At 37.2% G+C, this 21,811-nt stretch overlaps 1 protein-coding gene across 3 annotated transcripts in view; it reads left to right on the top strand.

Annotated features, from left to right (window-relative positions):
- The window catches only part of map3k4 (mitogen-activated protein kinase kinase kinase 4), a 172,905-nt gene that overhangs the window by 102,855 nt on the left and 48,239 nt on the right, over window positions 1–21,811 (top strand). For all 3 annotated transcript variants that reach the window (XM_028820135.2, XM_028820134.2, XM_028820136.2), the window contains exons 3-5: window positions 658–1,979; window positions 6,054–6,311; window positions 8,712–8,864. In XM_028820135.2, the coding sequence (XP_028675968.1) occupies window positions 658–1,979; window positions 6,054–6,311; window positions 8,712–8,864 (1,733 nt within the window). The remainder of the gene's footprint in view (window positions 1–657; window positions 1,980–6,053; window positions 6,312–8,711; window positions 8,865–21,811) is intronic.

Genomic DNA, 21,811 nt, shown 5'->3' with positions numbered 1-21,811 from the left:
TTACTCATCCGACAGCCGCCCGACGGCAAAACGGATCCCCCAAACAAGTTAGTTAAACTCTGGGAGAGGTGTGCGTGCACAAGCCTCGCTGCTGGTACACCGCCTTGCTTCTTCTATAGCTTGAGGTAAGTTAACTATAAAAGTTAACAATAAAAAAAAAGTTGCATATCTAGAAATAAATGTAAGAGGAAAGGAATTACGTATCTATTGTCCTATTAGCATAGAGTGAGCAATATAAAAGCAACATTAAAAATGTGTAATGTATTTACAGTATGTTACATTAAAAGCAATCTCAAAGTGTAAAGTACTCTTAAAAACTTTTTAAAGTAATTTAGTAACTCATGTAATTGCATTCTATTATCATTGTTATTTTTTGTGACTCACTCTTACAATAATATTTAATAAACAAAAATGTGATAACGGAATCTTTGATGGAGTAACTAAACCTTTAAATGCTCCAGCTTTCAAATCGGCTAAGTCCCTGAACGCACCTGAATGTTACTCCATGTGCATTTTTTTTTTTAACCTGAAATTATGTACAATTTTACACATGATAGTCATGATATTTTTAGTAATAAGTTGTTGCATACTGTGTATTTTAAGATTGAAGTTGTTTTGGACTATGTATAAATATTTTTCTGTATCTGTTTTTTTCAGACAAGATGAGTGTTTCCAACAAAACTCCACAAAAAGAAAACGGCAAACCAGGCGAGATTCCAGAAGAACATAGTTACAAGCAAGGAAAAAAGCATCGCTCAAATATTCGGTCAACAGAGCGAGATCATAAAAAAACATTTGAAGGCTCTTTTATGTTAGACACTGTAACTGGGTCCCTTCCAAAAAACATGGATCCTCGCAAGCCTTACCTCAGTCTTGGCTGTGTCAGTACAAAACATCCTCACTCTATGCCGGTGCCATTAGCTAGGACTACACGGCAGACATCTCGTACTGATTGCCCAATTGATCGGTTGAAATTCTTTGAAACATTGCGACTTTTATTGAAACTTACCTCAGTTTCTTCAAAGAAAAAAGAGAAAGAGCAGATAGAGAATACCTCCTTTATGGGTATGAACAATGAAGTAATATGGCTTGAACTGCAGGCATGGCATGCACGCCGCTCCATTGGAGATCAGGATGTGTTTTTGTATACGGCTCGGCAGGCCATTCCAGAAATAATTAATGAGGTCTTGCACTTTAAAGTTGACTACAGGAGCTTGAATAATCAAAAGGAGTATGGTAGTTGTGATGATATTGTTGGGGAGGATGATGAAAATAACGACCATGAAAAGGTCTCGCAAATCAGTCCTATGAGACCCTCAAGTTATCATGAACACCTCCAACGTCAAAGGTTGTCTTTTGAGCAGGTAAAAAGAGTTATGGAGCTGCTAGAGTCTGTAGAAGCACTTTACCCATCATTGTTGACTCTTCAAAGGGATTATGAAAAATATGCTGCCAAGGATTTTCAAAGCAGGGTGCAGGCACTCTGTTTATGGTTGAACATTACAAAGGATCTTAACCAGAAGCTTAGAATTATGGGGACAGTTTTGGGTATAAAGAATCTTTCAGATATTGGCTGGCCAGTGTTTGAGATTCCTTCTCCCCGACCATCTAAAGGGAATGAGGAGGAGGAAGATGAGGAAAATGACTCTACAGCTACATATACAGAGGGGAGTGAAGAAGAAGAGCTGATAGAGGACATGGAAGGGGAGATTACCCCTAACAATGATGAATACAATCACAAAACACCCAGGCTCGAGAGGGTCATATCAGAGGATGACATTACATCTTCAGGAGCTCAGGATCTTGTTGCTGAGGCTGGGTTTAGCAAATATTGTTCCACATCTATTTATCGGCCATTTGTGGATAAAGCACTCAAACAGATGGGTCTCAGGAAGCTTATTTTACGACTACATAAGTTAATGGATGGATCTTTACAAAGAGCACGTTCTGCATTAATACATAATGACCAGCAACAAGAGGTAAAAACTATATTTTTGTGTTTATATATAGCTGAACCTTTTTACATTAAACAGACTCAAATTGCTACCCCGAGGCATCCTTTCTAGCCTTTGTGAATAATGTGTTTTTCATTATGAATGATCTCACATTTCTAGCACATATTAAATCTTCAAGAATGTCTGTTTTTCTTTACAGTAATAGCTGTCCATATCAGGCTTAACAGGGCATCAAATAATTGCTTTTTGGGAGTGTCATGAATAACTGCATATAATGTTGCAACTCCATCTTGCATATTAAATAAAATAAATAAGTGGTGTTTAAGAGTAAAGTAATAACATTTTTTCCAGGTTATACAGTATTACACTTCACCAAAAATTTGGCTAGAAGATAATCTATTAAATAATTTCCTCATTCTTTTGAATTTACAGTTATTGTGGGAAGACATGCATTAGGATTGAATCTACAGCTTTAAGTTTTCAGTCCATTACCTTTCCATCTAGGCCACACTTAAAATTTCCAGTACTGTAAGCATAAAACATTTGGTTAATTTCATAGGTCAGTGTTTTAATAACAAATTGCTTTACACAGTATGCGAGTTTAACTGCATGTGTGAATAAATTAGCATATCACTTCAGTGTATTGCATAATGCATTTTCCATAACACTCTTAATCAGTTTCAGTTTCATGTATAAGAATTGATCTGATGAGTAATTTGTTCCAAGAAAATTGAAACTTTCCCCCTGTATTTTGGTATTTTGGATTTTTACGTATTTGAAAATTTGTATGGCCTTGCTCAGAGCAAGTGCTATTTGCTGTGGAGGTGTTTTATGAATGTTGATGAAAAGGTGTGGAGAACTTGGAATAGATTGATGTCATCAAGGTTTTTCCATCCTGTATTTTATTTTTGGGAAATTGCTCTATGTATTCTATCAGACATTTGGAAAATATACAAAATAATTGTAGTATGCAGGCAGCGACCAGTTACTCCTGTACCTCCTTTAAGGTTGCTACTTGGTACCATGCCTGATGTACTTTTACCTTAGCCATTCATACATTTTGGAGGAATGTCTTAATCTTTGGTAGTACCATTTATTATCTTTACAGCATTCCATGATATAGTAATTGGTTACAATTTCACACAGAACCACACTCTTTCTAAAACCTATGTACCCTTTTGCAAATTCGGCATTCAGAAGTGTTATTTTATTGTTAATTATATTTCCTGGAAATATTGAAATGTTCAATTTGGGTTTCATATTGGTAGTAAATTTTATTAAAGCTGAAAACAGGTTTGAGTAATTTGTCTTTATTTCAACCATTAAATTAATAAATGTTCATAATATAAAAAAAGTTTGTTAGACTTTCAAAATCCGCTGTATACTGCAAGTGCACCTAGCCAGTTGTAAGCAGGTGAGCTCAACTCTTGAAAAATCAGTGTGTGGTTTCTTGGAGGTGTTCAAGCAGCACTTGGACTGCAGAGGTGACATTTGTTTACCTTACGTATGCAGAGAGACCTGAGATAGCATTTATTGTATAGCTGAGCATCCATTTAATTAAATAACAGTTGATGACAACTCATGCAACATATTTTTGTACTTTCAATTCTTCACACATTTGTAAAATGTGTAATGAAACATTGGCATAAGTTAATACCTAAGTAGTCACAAACTAGTAAGCTGGTAATGGAGTGTGAGCAGGTATGAATGGAGCTTTGGGGCACATTCCTGTTGTATTATACAGCAATCTGTTAATGATCTCTACATTGCTGCTTAAAGACTATAAAAGGTTACTGCATGAGTATGTATTACATAAATCTTGCTTAAGTTAAATAAAAACTAAATAAAATACCATGCTGAAGTCCCCTATATCCCTGATTGTAAAATAATTCAGTTTATATCTCTTGTCTTTTAACATGTTATATACAGCATATTTAACACCACCATATTTGGGATATGTTTTACATATTGTATAGGCTTTTGTTTTTTGTTGTTTTCCTCATTTCTTCAGGTAACTTTTTTGGTGTGTTTTGCTTTTTTCTAATTTTTTTTCTCATTATTTTCTCTTATGTCATAGTCAGTAAAGAAGGATGGGTTCACAGCAATACAAATTTACTAAAATTGTGAACTGTTCAAATGTATAAATTATTTTTTACTTAAGCCTGTTTTTAAGTAACTAAATAATCTAATTCATGCAAAGTAGCCCAAGTGGTAATGTTACAAATGTGATATCTTTTATTAACTACTCCGAAGTTACAGAAGGTTCTGCTCATTTTCAGTTATTAAATATTACATAATATAAAGTAAAATTCTCAAGTCCACATAATCCAGTTTAGGGTTGTTTATTTGGTGATTGGGGACTGGGGTTGTGGTTTATTTGGGCCTTACCCACCAGCACTTGCTGCAGTGCAGGAAACCACTCTGAATAGGATGCCAGTCAATTGAAAGCCCCAATTACTACACATTTTGACAGAGAGAGAACTTGCAAACTCCACACTGAAAATAACTGGGCAAGGGAATCCATTCCTGGATACTAGATCTCTAAAATGGCAGCAGCACCCACTGCATCACCATGGCACTCATTGTTTTATTAGAACAATAGGTACAAAATCAATTGCCTTTTATTCAACACTGAAAATGAATTCAGATGTTTTTCACTGAAAGCTGGTTTACAGATTTGTTAAAGATTTAAGACATGTGACCCTTCTGATTGGCAATATAGAAAATAATTTTATCTATCACAGATATATGAAGAATGTGGTTGAGTTAAACGTGGGAGTTGGCTCCTACTTACACACACACACACACACACACACACACACACACAGGGTCAATTTGGAATCACTAGTCAATCTAACCTGCATGTGGTTAAGAATCATTTGAGGAAAACTGGGGTACCTGGAGGAAAGCCCATGTAGACATTGAGGGAACATGCAAATTATTCACAGACGATGACTAAGCACAGGATTCAAACCCAGGACACCTCACATATCCTTGAGGTTCTGTGCAGTTTGCAAGGTTTCATTTTCAAATTTTTGACCATTATGCCAGAAAAAGCATAGCATACATAGTAGTCTCTGCTCTTTACAGCTTATATCATATTATCTGTGTTTCATGGAATACAAGTGATTTGTTTTGTGATAATCTGCTTTCTGTAAATTGTGGTTAACTGGAGAACTACCAAACAACACTTCTGCTTAAATTTACGTTGAAAACATAAAACCAGTTTAGTGTGCATAATGTTATTTTATGCTTTTATTGATAAATTCACAGTATAGTATTCAGATTGTTCAAACATGCAAGCTTAGAATTTTTCCTGTAAGATTAAGGCTATTAATTTTATATAGTTTGTTATAATTTACAGTTGAGGAAAATGTTGAATTCAGCAACCTGGGTGGTTACATTTTCACTGTTTTGAATCACGTTTCATATTTGTTATTAATAGTGTATTCCATACAATAGGCAAAAAGTATCAAATAAAAAATTAACAGTACATTAGTGATTTCCACTTCCAACTAAGCTTAACTCTCAGGTGCTCCCAACCTTTATCATGGATCACTCACCTGTGACTAAAGAGTTTAGTACAGTTACTGTTAACACTTAGTGCAGCTGCAGTGCACAGCAGTTACTAGTGTACTTTATATAAAACTTCAACTAGTGGTTTCACATCTCAGGTAAATCTTAAAGCCTGTTTTTTATTTATTTACACTGTTTTAAACTTAGGATTCTGAGTTAGACATTTAACTGGTTCCCTCTGGAGTCAAATTCACTGAGTTGGACAATCAATTTTCATATATTTTACGTCATACTGTATATGAATGAAATGGTCATAATTCCATCTTTTCCACTGTGTTAACTACAGAGTGTCCTAATAATTACCCAGTGATTGTTCAAATCGAGTACTGTTATGTGCTTTATTCAGTTTTTGTTGGGGAATAGCACACATGTAACTAAGATAAAATGTTTCATGGCATCTTTTTTTTTTCTTTAACAACTGAAATAACTTTTGAGGTTGTTGAAATGTTGAAAGATGTTTGTATCTTATTTTTCATTAACTGTGGCGCTTTCTCTTACATAATCACTTTTGTTTATTCTCAGCTTTCAGATTTTCCAGATCCCATGCTATGCAGTGATTATTTGCCAGAACTTACCAAGCACTTATCAACAAAGTTGCCCAGTTCTGAGGAAAACAGCAATTCTGTGGCCTGGGATGAGTTGTTGGCAATGGATCTACCCTCCTTTGAGCCAGCCTTCCTTGTTTTGTGTCGTGTACTCTTGAATGTCATCCATGAGTGCCTCAAACTGAGGCTTGAACAACGCCCTGCAGGAGAGCCTTCCTTGTTAAGCATTAAACAGGTTAGTTCAGCTTAATTTGTGATATTTGCTTTTACAGTTTACAATGGGTACAAGTCTATGAAATCGAAGATAAGATTTTTCAACTAGTTTGCCACAGTTTAATGAAATCCATTTGCAGATCACAGCATAACTCGACATGTTTACTTTTCTTTGTCACTTAAATTTTTTTATTTTACTGTAGCTGCATGCTTCCTAGCACTTGAACACTGCTGCTTACAGTGGCCACTTTAATTTTTTTTAATTTTTATTTTATTGTATTTATTTACAGTAGTTAAGAGCAAATTGAAGTCCAGTCTAAACCCATCACAAAATACTGGTAAAAAAAAAAAAAAAAAAGTAGAGGAGCCTTTCATAATAAAAATTGTGACATAACTATAGCTAGTTACATTTAGGAGGAAAGCTCACATTGCAAGTGTTTACCTCTGTTTAGAATTTAAGTATAATATTATAGTAATTTATATTATAGTAAACACCCTGTTCCTGCCTCCTGCAAGATAGCTGCTGGGATGCGTGCGACCCTCGATGAAATCATTTATTTCAGCACTATTGTGTCTGTTAAACATACCAACCCCCAATTTCTGTCCTTCCATTTTCTTTCACCACGTAACTAATCGCCACAATATAAGCTCTGTAATAAATGTAAAACCAGCTGTAATCTTAGAATGACGATTCTTCAAAGCTTTTTAAGGAACATTGAAAATGTTTCGCAATACGTGTTTCATTATTCCATCCACCTATCCATCCAGGGTTGTGCCAGTCCCAGCAAGCATTCAGCATGACGCAGGAACAATCCCTGGACAGGGTGCCTGCTCATCGCTACCACTGCTCTACTCTGCCCCCACATGTGTAATTATTAACAGAATACATTATTTAAATGAAGTTAACAGTTTATTTGTAAAATGTAATCTACATACTTTAATGCATTTCCTCATAAAAATGACATCAAGTATACATTCTAATAAACAGCACACATCACCAAGAGGATAGCTCTTGGAAATCATAATCAACTTAGAAGCCAGTCATCATCAACTGTAAATACACACTCTCTTCTATTGAATCGAATCAAATTCCTTTATTGTCATTGTATGGTACAATGAGATTCAATATTCAAATCCTTCATAAGCTTATTTTCCTATAAAATGACTCTCTCTCTCTCTCTCTCTCTCTCTCTCTCTCTCTCTCTCTCTCTCTCTCTCTCTCTCTCTCTCTCTATATATATATATATATATATATATATATATATATATATATATATATATATATATATATATAATATAACAATAATAATAATACAATGAAAAACATGTAGTATGAAAGCATAATTACAATAGACATGTACATATAGTGCAGATAGCGCAAATGTTTTCATCATGGGGCTCAGGTTGTGCAATATTACGGTTGTAGTGCAAGTTTACAATGAGGTAATTGTAATAAGTACAAAGTGTTCTTCCAGGAGCCACTTGATGGACTGATTGAGTACATTTACAGCTTTTGAGATTAAACTGTTTCTGAGCCTCAAGGCCCATGCAGGAAAAGTTCTGAAGTGTTTGCCGGATGGGAGAAGTTCAAATAGACTGTGTACATGGCTGAGTACAATTAATGCAGATGCTGGTGGCTTTCCTGAGGCAGCATGTGCTATAAGTGGCTCCAGGTCTTTCCGATCAGCTGCTGTATAGCTGTGATTACACACACAGATACAATGGGTTAAAATACTCTGAGTGGTGCACTGAGAGTACCATGCTAAAGCAGCTATTGCATTTGGAATAGTTTGGCCATTGTGTGCACCATTATATTGTTTCAGAATGATTACAATGAAGTTCCTTAAATTTGTAAACAATATGCTGTTTGATAAATCCCACGTCATTGATGTTCACATAAACAGTGGCACTGCTTTGACGCTGATTGCGGCCAGTTTGCAAAACTAAGCAAAAAACTGCATATGCAAAATGTGCATGTCTTTATGCCAGGTTTAGTTTTTATACATCTCAAAGTGTGTATGGAAACGGGCATAAGCAACATTTTTGTGATGAACAAGTGCCACCTTTTTATTTTTTTCTGTGTGGTAATAAACTTTTTTTTTTTTAATAATTTGCATCATAATGTACAGAGTGACTCCATTATAGTTCTTACAGTATTTTGTTTGTCTCTTCATTGATCAGTGTTAGTTTAATGGTAAATTTGTTTATTTTATTTGTCTGGCATTTCTTTCTTCTAAATACTTGCATGTGCAAATGGAATAGATAAGGATGGTGAAGTTGGTAGATGTTAAACCCTGTAAACCCTAGCACAGTGATGCTTCTTGAATTTAGGTAAACTGATTAATCATGTATTGAAAGTAAAGGGTGCAGACTGTCAAACACATACTAAATTGCTATTTTTTAAATCTCTTTTGTTTCATAGCTTGTGATAGAATGCAAAGAAGTTCTGAAAGGTGGTTTACTCATGAAACAATACTACCAGTTCATGCTAAGAGGAGTGATTAATGAGCTACAAGGCTTGCAGAAAAACAGCAATATTGATGAGTTTGAAGAGGATCTTCATAAAATGTTAATGGTAAGTGTTAGATTTTTACTTTGTTTTTATTTGTTCCACATGGCTTTATGCATAACCAGCTTCTTTATTTAGTATCTACCGTGATGCCTTGAATAGTTTCTCTGCCTTTTCTCGATAGCTATGTAGTAGTTTAATATGTGTAGACATTATATACAGAAGCATGGCACATTGGTTCCAAAATAAGTTACCTCTGTATGTTATATAACAATAGCCTCTTATATATTGTGTTTCACATAGTTGATCACTGATGTATATCAATATATATATATATATATATATATATATATATATACATATAATACACAGTGGAACCTTGGTATTATATTATATATAATATACAGTCATATGAAAAAGTTTGGGAACCCCTCTTAATTCTTTGGATTTTTGTTTATCATTGGCAGAGCTTTCAAAGTAGCAACTTCCTTTTAATTTATGACATGCCTTATGGAAACAGTAGTATTTCAGCAGTGACATTAATTTTATTGGATTAACAGAAAATATGCAATATGCATCATAACAAAATTAGACAGGTGCATAAATTTGGGCACCCCAACAGAGATATTACATCAATACTTAGTTGAGCCCCCTTTTGCAAATATAACAGCCTCTAGACACCTCCTATAGCCTTTGATGAGTGTCTGAATTCTGGATGGAGGTATTTGTGACCATTCTTCCATACAAAATCTCTCCAGTTCAGTTAAATTTGATGGCTGCTGAGCATGGACAGCCTGCTTCAAATCATCCCATAGCTTTTCGATGATATTCAAGTCAGGGGACTGTGTGACGGCCATTCCAGAACATTGTACTTCTCCCTCTGCATGAATGCCTTTGTAGATTTCGAACTGTGTTTTGGGTCATTGTCTTGTTGGAATATCCAACCCCTGCGTAACTTCAACTTTGTGACTGATGCTTGAACATTATCCTGAAGAATTCATCTGACCCTCGACTTTAACAAGGGCCCCAGTCCCTGAATTATCCACACAGCCCCACAGCATGATGGAACCTCCACCAAATTTGACAGTAGGTAGCATGTGTTTTTCTTGGAATGCGGTATTCTTCCTCCGTCATGCAAAGCACTTTTTGTTATGACCAAATACTCAATTATTGTCTCAACAGTCCAAAGCACTTTGTTCCAAAATGAATTTTGCTTGTGTAAATGAGAATTTGCATGCAACAAGCGATTCTGTTTGTGGCGTGAGTGCAGAAAGGGCTTCTTTCTCATCTCCCTGCCATACAGATGTTCTTTCTGCAAATTGCGCTGAATTGTAGAATGATGTACAGATACACTATCTGCAGCAAGATGTTCTTGCAGGTCTTTGAAGGTGATCTGTGGGTTGTCTGTAAAAATTCTCACAATCCTGTGCATATGCCGCTCCTGTATTGTTCTTGGCCTGCCAGACCTGGGTTTAACAGCAACTATGCCTGTGACCTTCCATTTCCTGATTACATTCCTTACAGTTGAAACTGACAGTTTAAACCTCTGAGATAGCTTTTTGCATCCTTCCCCTAAACCACGATACTGAACAATCATTGTTTTCAGATCTTTTGAGAGTTGCTTTGAAGATCCCATGCTGTCAGTCTTCAGAGGAGAGTCAAAGGGAAGCACAACTTGCAATTGACCACCTTAAATACCTTTTCTCATGATTGGACACACCTGTCTATGAAGTTCAAGGCTTAATGAGCTAATCCAACCAATTTGGTGTTGCAAGTAATCAATATTGAGCAGTTACATGCATTCAAATCGGCAAAATTACAAGGGTACACACATTTTTGCAAAGCCAGTTTTTCACATTTGATTTAATTTCATACAACTAAATGCTGCTTCACTAAAAGTGTTTGTTCGGAAAACAGTACTCAGATGTTCCTAGGAAATGAAAGACATACCACTGTTATATTTCTTGTTGAAAGTAAATTATTATACAGGCTGAGAGGGGTTCCCAAACTTTTTCATATGACTGTATATACACACACACACAAATTATATATATTTATATATATATATATATATATATATATATATATATATATATATATACCCTAAGTTCTTGTCTATAAGCCGGACTCATGTATTAGCCGGAGACCAAAAATCATACGAATTTTTAAAATAAAATCGTATCATAGATAAGCCGGACTCATGGATAAGCCGAACGTACTATAACCTATAACTAATAGAAGGGAGGGAGGTCAGTGGTCTCACTCGCGCCCATTTAATTTCTTTAAGGGGGGAGAGAGTGTGAGATATTGCCGTCTCTCTCACTCCCCGCATGGCGCGGTTGGAGCGGCCGGAGCGCGTTCTTTCTGCTCTGGGCGTCGCCGAGTCAACACGAGCGCGTAGCGGTCATTTAAATTGTGATTTTATATGTAAGCATATTTAAATATATATCGCGGATTTCTGCGGACAATGGGTCTTTTAATTTCTGGTACATGCTTCCTCAGTTGGTTTGCCCAGTTGATTTCATACAAGGGACGCTATTGGCAGATGGCTGAGAAGCTATCCAGCTTACTTTCTCTCTCTCTCTCTCTCTCTTGCGCTGACGTAGGGGGGTGTGAGCAGGGGGGCTGTGTGCAGCTGCTTCCTGAAAGAAATGCTGCACGGAGCTTCGCATACTTAAAAGCTCAAAGGGCACGTATTGATTTTTTTTATCTGTCTCTCTCTATCTCTCTCTATCTCTCTCTCTCTATCTCTTCCTGCTCCTGACAGAGGGGGTGTGAGCTGCCGCCTTCAACAGCTTTGTACCGGCGGTGCTTCGCATACTTAAAAGCCAAAAAACCCTATTGATTTTTTTTTGACTGCTTGCTTTGCACTCCTTTGAAAAGGAAGATATGTTTGCATTCTTTTAATTGTGAGACAGAACTGTCATCTCTGTCTTGTCATGGAGCACAGTTTAAACTTTTGAAAAAGAGACAAATGTTTGTTTGCAGTGTTTGAATAACGTTCCTGTCTCTCTACAACCTCCTGTGTTTCTGCGCAAATCTGTGACCCAAGCATGACAATATAAAAATAACCATATAAACATATGGTTTCTACTTCGCGGATATTCTTATTTCGCGGGTGGCTCTGGAACGCAACCCCCGCGATGGATGTATAAGCCGGACTTATGTATAAGCCGATATTCTATTTTTTCATTTTCACAACTTTTTTCCTTAGATAAGCCGCGGCTTATTGACAAGAACTTAGGGTATATATATATATATATATATATATATATATATATATATATATATATATATATATATATATTTCTTGCATTTATAATGTAATTAACTTACATGGTCATGCAAGTGCTAACATTTTCATTATTCTAGGGAAAAAATAATCACATTTCAGAAACAAGGGAAATGTAAACCATGTATTATTAATGAGTAATATTCATTTAATAAAATTACACGTTCCTGCTTTAACACAGTATGTAATTAACTTTTTTTTGTGTATGACATCATTGGTGTCATGGAAACATAGTGTTTTAGACAAAATTAATCTGTTTTCCTGATAAAAGCTTCCATTTATGAGTTTTAATTAGGTTGTGTTTCAAAACCTGTTATGAGGCCTTACACAGTGATTTTTGTAAAATGTTATGGTCTCCAGCTATTACAAACATTGACAGCATTTAGCAATTAACTTTTTACAGCATTTTGCTAGATACTTATCTTTGAGTTTATAGCATCTTGGATTTAGAGAACATCAATTGTTTGTCTGTTTATATTTTATCATAAAGCTGTTAACTTCAGTTTTATTTTCTTTACGCTCCAATGTATGTAAGGACTTCTGGTATTCCCTAGAGATGCTAGTTTTTTATGTTCCGAGATTTTTCTATTCTTTTTATGCTTTTGCTTTTCTGAAAGTGCCTTTTGCTTGTGTTTTTAGTGATTATGGCAAGTTAATTTATAAGTGCTTTGTGTATCTTTGTAGTCAGGAGGATAAATTCTGTTTCTAGTAACAGTCGTTTTTTGAATAATGCATGTTTTTGATCAACTATAGCAGGTGTTTTTAAACTTTTTAATTTGAGAACTCAAATAAGAAAATCAGTACCATACTAGAAAAGGATTGTTACCATAATGACAGCAGAGCCATACATAGGCAAATAAGAATGGCCATAAAAGAAAAAACAATGAAAACATTTTATTACCATTCAATTATATTTCTCACATTAATATTGCGAAAACAGAAAAGTGGAAGGTAAACATTCTGTTAATAAAAATAATACATTCAAAACAGTGAATAGATTTCTGATGTATGTCAATGCCAGTGTAAATTCTTAGTGTAGGCTGTAGTATAAATTCTTCTTTATAATAGGAGCAGCATGAGGATTTTATGATTTTTTGAAAGCATAGTATGAATGACCATTTTAAAGAATATTTTTTTCAAATGTGCTCCATCATTAACAATTAATTTTTCTAAAAGAGTTTGCATTTTGTTCAGCATAACCCAGTTTTCATTTAATAATTTAATAAGCTAAATAATAAGTTGAGTGTGTAGCTAAATTATTCCAAAAAATGTACCCATTTTCTATGTTATATAAGTAATAGCATAAATCTTATTGAAGAATTTGGCAAACAGTTCAGTCTGAAATGTTTAATGTTACTGACTTACATTGTGCTGCATGCCAAGGGCTCTGCTCTACAGCCTGCTTCACACTTTTGGTATTTTCTGGATATCTTAATGGTCAAACAAAAATGTTATTTACACTACCAGTAAACTACCATTAAACTTAATACAATATCATCTTTTCCCTTCTGCTACAGATTTAGTTTTAACATGTATTATAACGGTGTACACATAGTAAGGCACCAACTGGTTGTCCATGGCCACTGAAACTGCATTTAGCACACTGCATTATATATAACCTCAACTACAACACCTAGAAAATGTCACATCTTTATGTCACACCTTTTGTGTTCAGTTTGACATTTCAAACTAGAGTAGTGGTTCCTTTGCCTCACAAGCTAGTCTGTGTCATTCCTTCCTTTTTCCTCCTTTATTTATATAAGTGCCTTTGCCATTGGCCAAATCACTTTAACTACAAGTTGTGAGTGACTTGGTAGTGTTGCAGAGAGTATTTATGTTTTCATCCTATAGAAATGAAAGCTGTGCACGATGCATCGTTGGTGTTGTTTGAAGGCAAAGTCTCAGATTGTGTACTGTCACAACAAATAGTATGTCAAATATAGGGTAGTATATCACTTACTAATGTAAGGTTATACAAGCTCAGCTAATTTTATTCAAAAATTATATTGCAACCCATCAGAAACATGTCCATGTGCCAATTTAGGCTGTGACCCATAGTTTAAGAAAAGCAATCTATTGAAATCTTAAAGATCAACTTTGAAGCCTGTCTAGTCTGCAGTTTATTTTTCTTTGATACATATGACATGATTTGTCCCCTTAAGAATATCCTGTATTTTTACAGTATATAAATAGATGAATCTTAACAGTTTAAGTTTCCTATAGAACTACTAAATCTGCACTAGGCAAGAATAGATGTGAAAGCACTTTTTTCCCCTTAAGGTTATGATTAAGACCACAGACATTCCAGCCAACAACATCTATTTAAATATACATATTAACATTGGTGTTAAGATCCTATTAAAAATTTTAGCCAAAAAAAGAGAAAGTGCTCCTATTTATAAAATCAATTTGTGCAATATTTTGAATAAGACTGTTCTCTTATTATTGAATGCTCCTGGTGAATGATCCATTTCAACTTAATTTGGCAATTTGATAAAAAGTATTAAAATAATAATAGACAGCCATCCCTTCTTCTCACTCAAGCTGGGAATTGTGGATTGTCAATGTTAATATTCTTCCATTTTTTTAATTTTTCAAAAAGTTTGACTCAGTTGTTTTATTACTGTACTGTACACACATGTATACTGAGACTTTGGAAGAAGGCAAAAGTCAGTGAAACCGCCGTGCTTGGCTAGCTATATAAATGTGCTCAATGTTCTCTTTATTTGGTTTGCTATAATTACTGTAAATTAATCATCAATCCCATGATCCACCATTCACTTAAGATCCGGCATTACTATAGAATGTATTATAAGTCAGTGATGCTTTTACTAGTTGCACCTGTATATTCCATCCTTCTGTAAACTATTCAGTGTGGCAGTCACTAGCAAAGAAGTATTTACATAATGCTTTATTGTCATATGTAACAAAGACAATGTAGTTAATTTTTCACATTTGCCTTCCTAGACGTACATTTCATTAAGAATAGACTCAGTAGAGTACTAAATACAGTGTATGTTGTTCAGTAGTCCTTTTTTATGCCTGATTTTAATTTTATAGTCCAGCAAGGTCCAGTCAGTAGTGGAGCACAAGCTGACATCATATAGCTTAGATATTAAAGCTGTTCTAAACAGAATGTCCAAAATAAGCCAGTTATTCTTCACGTTAAAATTTACCTCATTATTCAGAAAGATCTGAGGGAAATTATGCACCAGTTTTCACACCATTTAACTCATACTGGACCAATTTTAAATTGCTAGTTCACCTAACTTGCTTACCTTTAGGATGTGGGAAGAAAATCATATTAGCAATCGAGAAGAACAATGTATACATAATGAGGGCAAGCAAAATCCACAAAAACAGCACAATACATTCCCGGGGATTTGAACCTAGAACTCTGGAGCTTCACTTGTAGTCCAGTCCACAAATATATGTATGACTGTTTTTCTTCCAAAATGTTGATTGGGGTGTGTATTCCTGCCAGTTTTTCTTTTTTCTTTTTCTTCTTTAGAAAAAAGGCAGTCACCTTTAAACTGTCTTCTCCAGGACAAGTCATTTTGTAAACAGAGTTTATTATTAAATAAAATTTACAAAATTGTATAGAATAATGTTTTTCATTCAGTCATACGTATTTTTTTTTCAGTGCAAGTGCTTGGTTGCTCTATTTTTTAATGTAACAAATCTTGGCACAGCTGGATCCGTGCCCTCATTGCTTTGCGATGCTGGCTTGCCATCCACTTGAATTCTTAGTTTATTAAGAACATACATGCCGATTTATTCAACTTTTTTTTGGTTATGTGATCCATTAGGTCTTTTGACACCACCTTGTATACCCTGATCATGTTTTGTGTCTGTGTCTTTCTTTCATTATAAAAAGGAGAACTCAGTCACACAGTGAATTTCTTGAGAACATGTTTATTCAGAATCATATTCTTTTTTCATAATGTGTTGTGATCTTTTTTATAAGGAAAAAGTGCAAAGTGATTTCTACTGTTTGTTATTAGGCATGTTCATTTAAAGGACATTTTAGCAAAGTATATTTCCACCACTCCAGTACAAAAAGACTAAAAGATTTTCTACTTATGTATTCTATGCAAGGTGCTCTATGATGCAAATGTGATGTTTCATGGTGCTTTATGTTTTATGCAGCATATTGTAAGTTAGCTTACCTATGTAAGAGCAATGGTGCTCTTTCTAGCATTTGCAGTATCTCATTGAAAAAAGTTTTTATTTATAAACTGGTATATTTAACTATTTTTTCTTTTTTCATCGTTCAGTAGGTGCATGCACACACTTAAGAATCTAAAGTAAATACATTTTAGAGACAATAAGCAACAGAAAATTCTTTTTTTTTTTTTTAACTATACACCAATTCTTCTCTTTTCTCAATGTTTAGCATACACTTGCATAACAGGAGCCATCCATATATTAAATACTACCCTAAGTTCTTGTCTATAAGCCGGACTCATGTATTAGCCGGAGACCAAAAATCATACGAATTTTTAAAATAAAATCGTATCATAGATAAGCCGGACTCATGGATAAGCCGAACATACTATAACCTATAACTAATAGAAGGGAGGGAGGTCAGTGGTCTCACTCGCGCCCATTTAATTTCTTTAAGGGGGGAGAGAGTGTGAGATATTGCCGTCTCTCTCACTCCCCGCATGGCGCGGTTGGAGCGGCCGGAGCGCGTTCTTTCTGCTCTGGGCGTCGCCGAGTCAACACGAGCGCGTAGCGGTCATTTAAATTGTGATTTTATATGTAAGCATATTTAAATATATATCGCGGATTTCTGCGGACAATGGGTCTTTTAATTTCTGGTACATGCTTCCTCAGTTGGTTTGCCCAGTTGATTTCATACAAGGGACGCTATTGGCAGATGGCTGAGAAGCTAGATTGCTTACTTTTCTGTCAATCTTGCGCTGACTATCTGTGATCCTGACGTATGGGGATTGAGCAGGGGGGCTGTTTGCACACCTAGACGATACGGACGCTCGTCTAAAAATGCTGAAAGATTATCTTCACGTTGCTATCTTTTGTAAAGCTGATTCCTGAAAAGACATGCTGCACAGTGCTTCGCATACTTAAAAGCTCGAAGGGCACGTATTGATTTTTGACTGAAAAACAAACTCTCCCTCTCCCTCTCTTTGTCTGCTCCTGACGGAGGGGGTGTGAGCTGCCGCCTTCAACAGCTTTGTGCCGCGGTGCTTCGCATACTTAAAAGCCAAACAGACATATTGATTTGTTTGCTTCACTCTTTGAAGAGGAAGATATGTTTGCATTCTTTTAATTGTGAGACGGAACTGTCATCTCTGTCTTGTCATGGAGCACAGTTTAAACTTTTGAAAAAGAGACAAATGTTTGTTTGCAGTGTTTGAATAACGTTCCTGTCTCTCTACAACCTCCTGTGTTTCTGCGCAAATCTGTGACCCAAGCATGACAATATAAAAATAACCATATAAACATATGGTTTCTACTTCGCGGATATTCTTATTTCGCGGGTGGCTCTGGAACGCAACCCCCGCGATGGATGTATAAGCCGGACTTATGTATAAGCCGATATTCTATTTTTTCATTTTCACAACTTTTTTCCTTAGATAAGCCGCGGCTTATTGACAAGAACTTAGGGTAGTTCTTTGCATTGTACATTTGGGTACATAAATCATTGTTGTATAGTTTTTGCTCATGAGAAGTTTGGTTTTCCACTTTAGTTTTTATAAAAATCAAAAAAAATGTCTTATTTTCATTAACATCTTTGAGTGCTTATTATTAGATTATCATTTTACCTGCCATTTTTAAAGAAATGGAAATATTTTATTTCAGTTTTCATTTTAAGCTTTGTTTATCTGTACGGTGCAGTTTATGCTTGTGTTTGTGTGTGGAGAGCAGCTGTGGCGAATTTTGAAAATAGAGTCTGGGAGAGGCTCATGAATTTAGAATCAAAGTGATAGACTGTAGATAGGTACAGTGAAACACTTCTATTATCCCTCTCTCCAACCCAAGTTAAAGATGAATACCTTTTCTCCAGATTTTGGGCTTCATGTATAAATGATGTGTACACACAAAAATGTTGTGTACGCCTGTTTCCATGTACACTTCGAGATGTATAAAAACTAAACTTGCCATAAAGCCATGCACATTTTCCCGGCTGTCTCGCACCATGCGTACACAACCCAGCGGCATCCAGCGTCAAAGCAGAGCTACTGTTTCTGTGTGGTGTCCCTTTCTTATTTACATTCGCATCTATTATGGCAGGGCTTATTAAATACATCAAAATTAATTGCATAGCGTTTACAGATTTAATTCCCTTCATAATAATCATTCTGTAACAATATAATGGTGCAAGTAATGGCCAGACTACGGTAGCTGCTTTAGCGTTGTTAGAAAACATTGCAAATGGTAGAATTAGAAGAGAGCGCATATTTATAGATGATGATGACTGGCTTCTAAGTCGGTTTCGATTTCCAAGAACTAACCTCTTGGAGCTGTGTGCTGAACTGTGACGATGCGGGTTCAGCTCCGTGCTCCCCTCGTTGGTCTGAGAGCCCTTGAACCCAACACCGTCGGTAATGTCACCGATGAGCTAGACAGTGAGGCAACAATAGCAAGGGGATGGTACATAAATGTGCAAAGTGCTTTTATTAAAAGAATAATCCAAATCAAATCAGTGTTCAAAGTAAAGTGCTGTGCAGTTCATTCAGAGTTTCAATAAATAAATAATCCATATAAATAAACGTGTACAGGTTAAAAACCAATAAATAGAAAAATCCACTAAAAACAACAAGGTAAAATGTCACAGGAAGCAATCGTTTAAAAACACTAATCCCGGCGTCCTTTGTTACCCTGGCGGCTCCCCTGCTACTCCCGTCTGGGCTACTCAACAGGAGAGTCGCCTACCTGCAGGAACAGCTGCCTTTCACTCAGGTCCGGTAGCCCTCCTTGGCTACGTCGGGCTCCCAACCGCACTGAGACTTTGGTCAATTCCCCAGTGGCCAAGGTGCTCACGCTGAGGCTAAACCAGTCCAAAGCCTCCATGACTCCCGCTCCTATCAACGGCCCAGTTGATTCCACCACTGGTCACTCCAGCTCCTGAATCATTCAGCTGGAGCGACCGCTTTCTCAGCCCCACTGAGTGTCGGCCAAACACTCCCCTCGTGGGCTTTCTCCCATGCGAGCCTGCTCTTGCTCGCCCGTTCGCTCGCACCGGCGCACTCTCTCTCTCTCTCTTGCTTCCTGCTTTCTTCTGCCACCTTCCGTTCTCTTTCCTTTCTTTTCTTTTCCTTCCCCTAACCAGCTCGTGCTTCCCTTTATGCCGAGGGACATAGCAGCTGCAGCCCATTAGCCACAGAAACAATCATGGATGTGGGCAGTCTCTCACCTGTGCACTTAGGTGAGAAACGCCCACACCGCAGATCACCCTGCGGCTCGCTACAGCCACCACGCCCCCTCGCTAAACTGCGAGCATGGTGATTATTTTAAACAAACTGGCCTTTGCTAAAGGAGCTGTGGACCCATAACACCACATTCCACCCTCCATAAGACTCCAGTTGCATGGGAAGGCTCCACGCCACCACCAACCCTATGCAACTGGAGACCAGGTCCACAGCTCGGCCACTCTACATTGCACAAAAACAATAAAAGCACTAAAACAAATCCCACCATAAAACCAACCCAAGCCCCTCCTCATAAAAACAGGACATTAAAAGAATCAGAACCCTTTAAAAGACAAATAAAAACCAGTAATAAGTAAATGTCCATTAAAAGCTCTGTCCTTTAAAAATGTCCTCCTCCGGCTCGGGTACGTTGGTCCTCAAAAAGTCTGGCACCAATCCCGCTTGCTGCTCGGTCTCCTCTTCTGTCCCCACTGCTAGCTCATCCCACCGCTGCCATCCGCGGCCCCATGCGGAGAGTCACCCATCTCCCGGTCACTCCCGTACTTCCTGCAACAAACTCTGCGGGAGCGACAACAACTACTACACCCTGGGTGTCGGCCTAACACTCAGGCTGTCTGCTCAGCTGCCGCGAGCCTGCTCTCGCTCACTCACTGTCTCGTACCGCCGCACGCTCTCTCTCTTGCTTGCTTGCTTGCTTCCACCCGTAACCTCCATCTTTCTTTCTTTCACCTCGTTCTCTTTTTCTTCATCCTTTCTTCCCTAACCGTCTCGGGCTTCTCTATATATGCAGAGAGTACATGGCAGCTGCAGCACATTAGCCCCAGGAACAATCACGGATGTGGGCAGTCTCTCACCTGTGCACTTAGGTGAGAAACGCCCACACCACAGATTGCCCTGAGATGCTACAGCCACCACGCCCCCTTGCTATGCCGCGAGCACTATGATTATTTATTTAAAATCGAACTGGCCTTTGCTGGAAGAGCTGTGGACCCATATCACCACATTCCACCCTCCTTAAGACTCCAGTTGCATGGGAAGGCTCCACACCATTACCAACCCAATGCAACTGGAACCCAGGACCCATAACACCACAATAACTGGCGCTGGCTTTACAAATGCAGACTTTGAGAAATTGTGTTCTACATGCACCTTTGCAAGTTCTCTCCACCCTAGCCACTGGAGCTTTTCAATATGAACTTTCACAGTCATCACTGGGTCGTGCCATGGCAGCTGTATGTGTTGGTATTATCCACTTGTCATCCAGATATATAAAATTTCCTTACACTTTGGTCGAACTGGCAAACATGAAAGTGCAATTTGCAGCAACGTCTGGTGTACCAAATGTAATCAGAGCAGTTAACTGCACGCCCATTGCTATTGCAACGGCTTTGGACAAGTTATATCAGCCAGGGATGAATCACCAAAAGAATGAGCTGGCATTACATCATCTATAGCAGGAGAGCCTGTAAAAACAGCAACTCCACACAGTTGCATGTGCATTTTCCAACTAGTGCGGCAAAAGGCAAGCAGTCCTTTTATGGATAGTGAGTCACCTCAAACAGCCATGTAAAGAGCAGAGAATCTATGCATTGTGGCGCTTGGCGCGACGGTACACTATAAAGGCGCCTTCAGAGAATGGATTTGCTAATGTAAATAGAAAGCATTGTGCAACTCTATAGTCCAAAGAAATTGTGTTGCATTGTGCAAGCATGTAGAGTGCTGCATAATGTTAGAGACAGTCATGGCTTGCCCATACCTGAAGAGATGCGTTATGATGACCCTGAACCTGACACACCAAATGATCTGCCAAATCGGACAGCATTACAACTTCATTGGAATGCAATTAGCAGAATGTAAAAACAGGCAAGCGAGATGCAGCATTTGTCTTTTAACCAATTCATTTAATTTGTTGTCAATATCACATACTACAACCCTTATATTCCTTAGTTAATTTGCAACATCTCTTACAGCATCCACTGTTGCATTTTGTCACTCCAGATCAGTGACTGTCAGCACATAGCCAGGCTCAGCAGTGTCTGAGGCAGAGGTGTGTGAGCAGCCAGTGCCCTAAGATGTTCTTTGCACAGCGGCACCATCATCACCTGGAGTCTTGTCCTCGGCACAGGGATCAGCTTTTGTAATATTGTCCAAAAAAGAAAAAAAGAACTTTTGAGTGTCTCTGCCATGCTATATTACTCGATTGATTTCCTTTTTTGTTTCTACAACTGCAATGGGGGTGCAGTTGACTGCTCTCTAATTACATTTGGTAAACCAAATGTTGCTTGCCTCCACTTCACGTTCATTGAAATTCTTCTTTTTTTCCA

Source organism: Erpetoichthys calabaricus, chromosome 15 (assembly GCF_900747795.2).
Source record: "Erpetoichthys calabaricus chromosome 15, fErpCal1.3, whole genome shotgun sequence".
NCBI lineage: Eukaryota > Metazoa > Chordata > Cladistia > Polypteriformes > Polypteridae > Erpetoichthys > Erpetoichthys calabaricus.
Note: the sequence above shows the minus strand (reverse complement) of the source record. Positions and strands in the feature narration are given on the sequence as shown.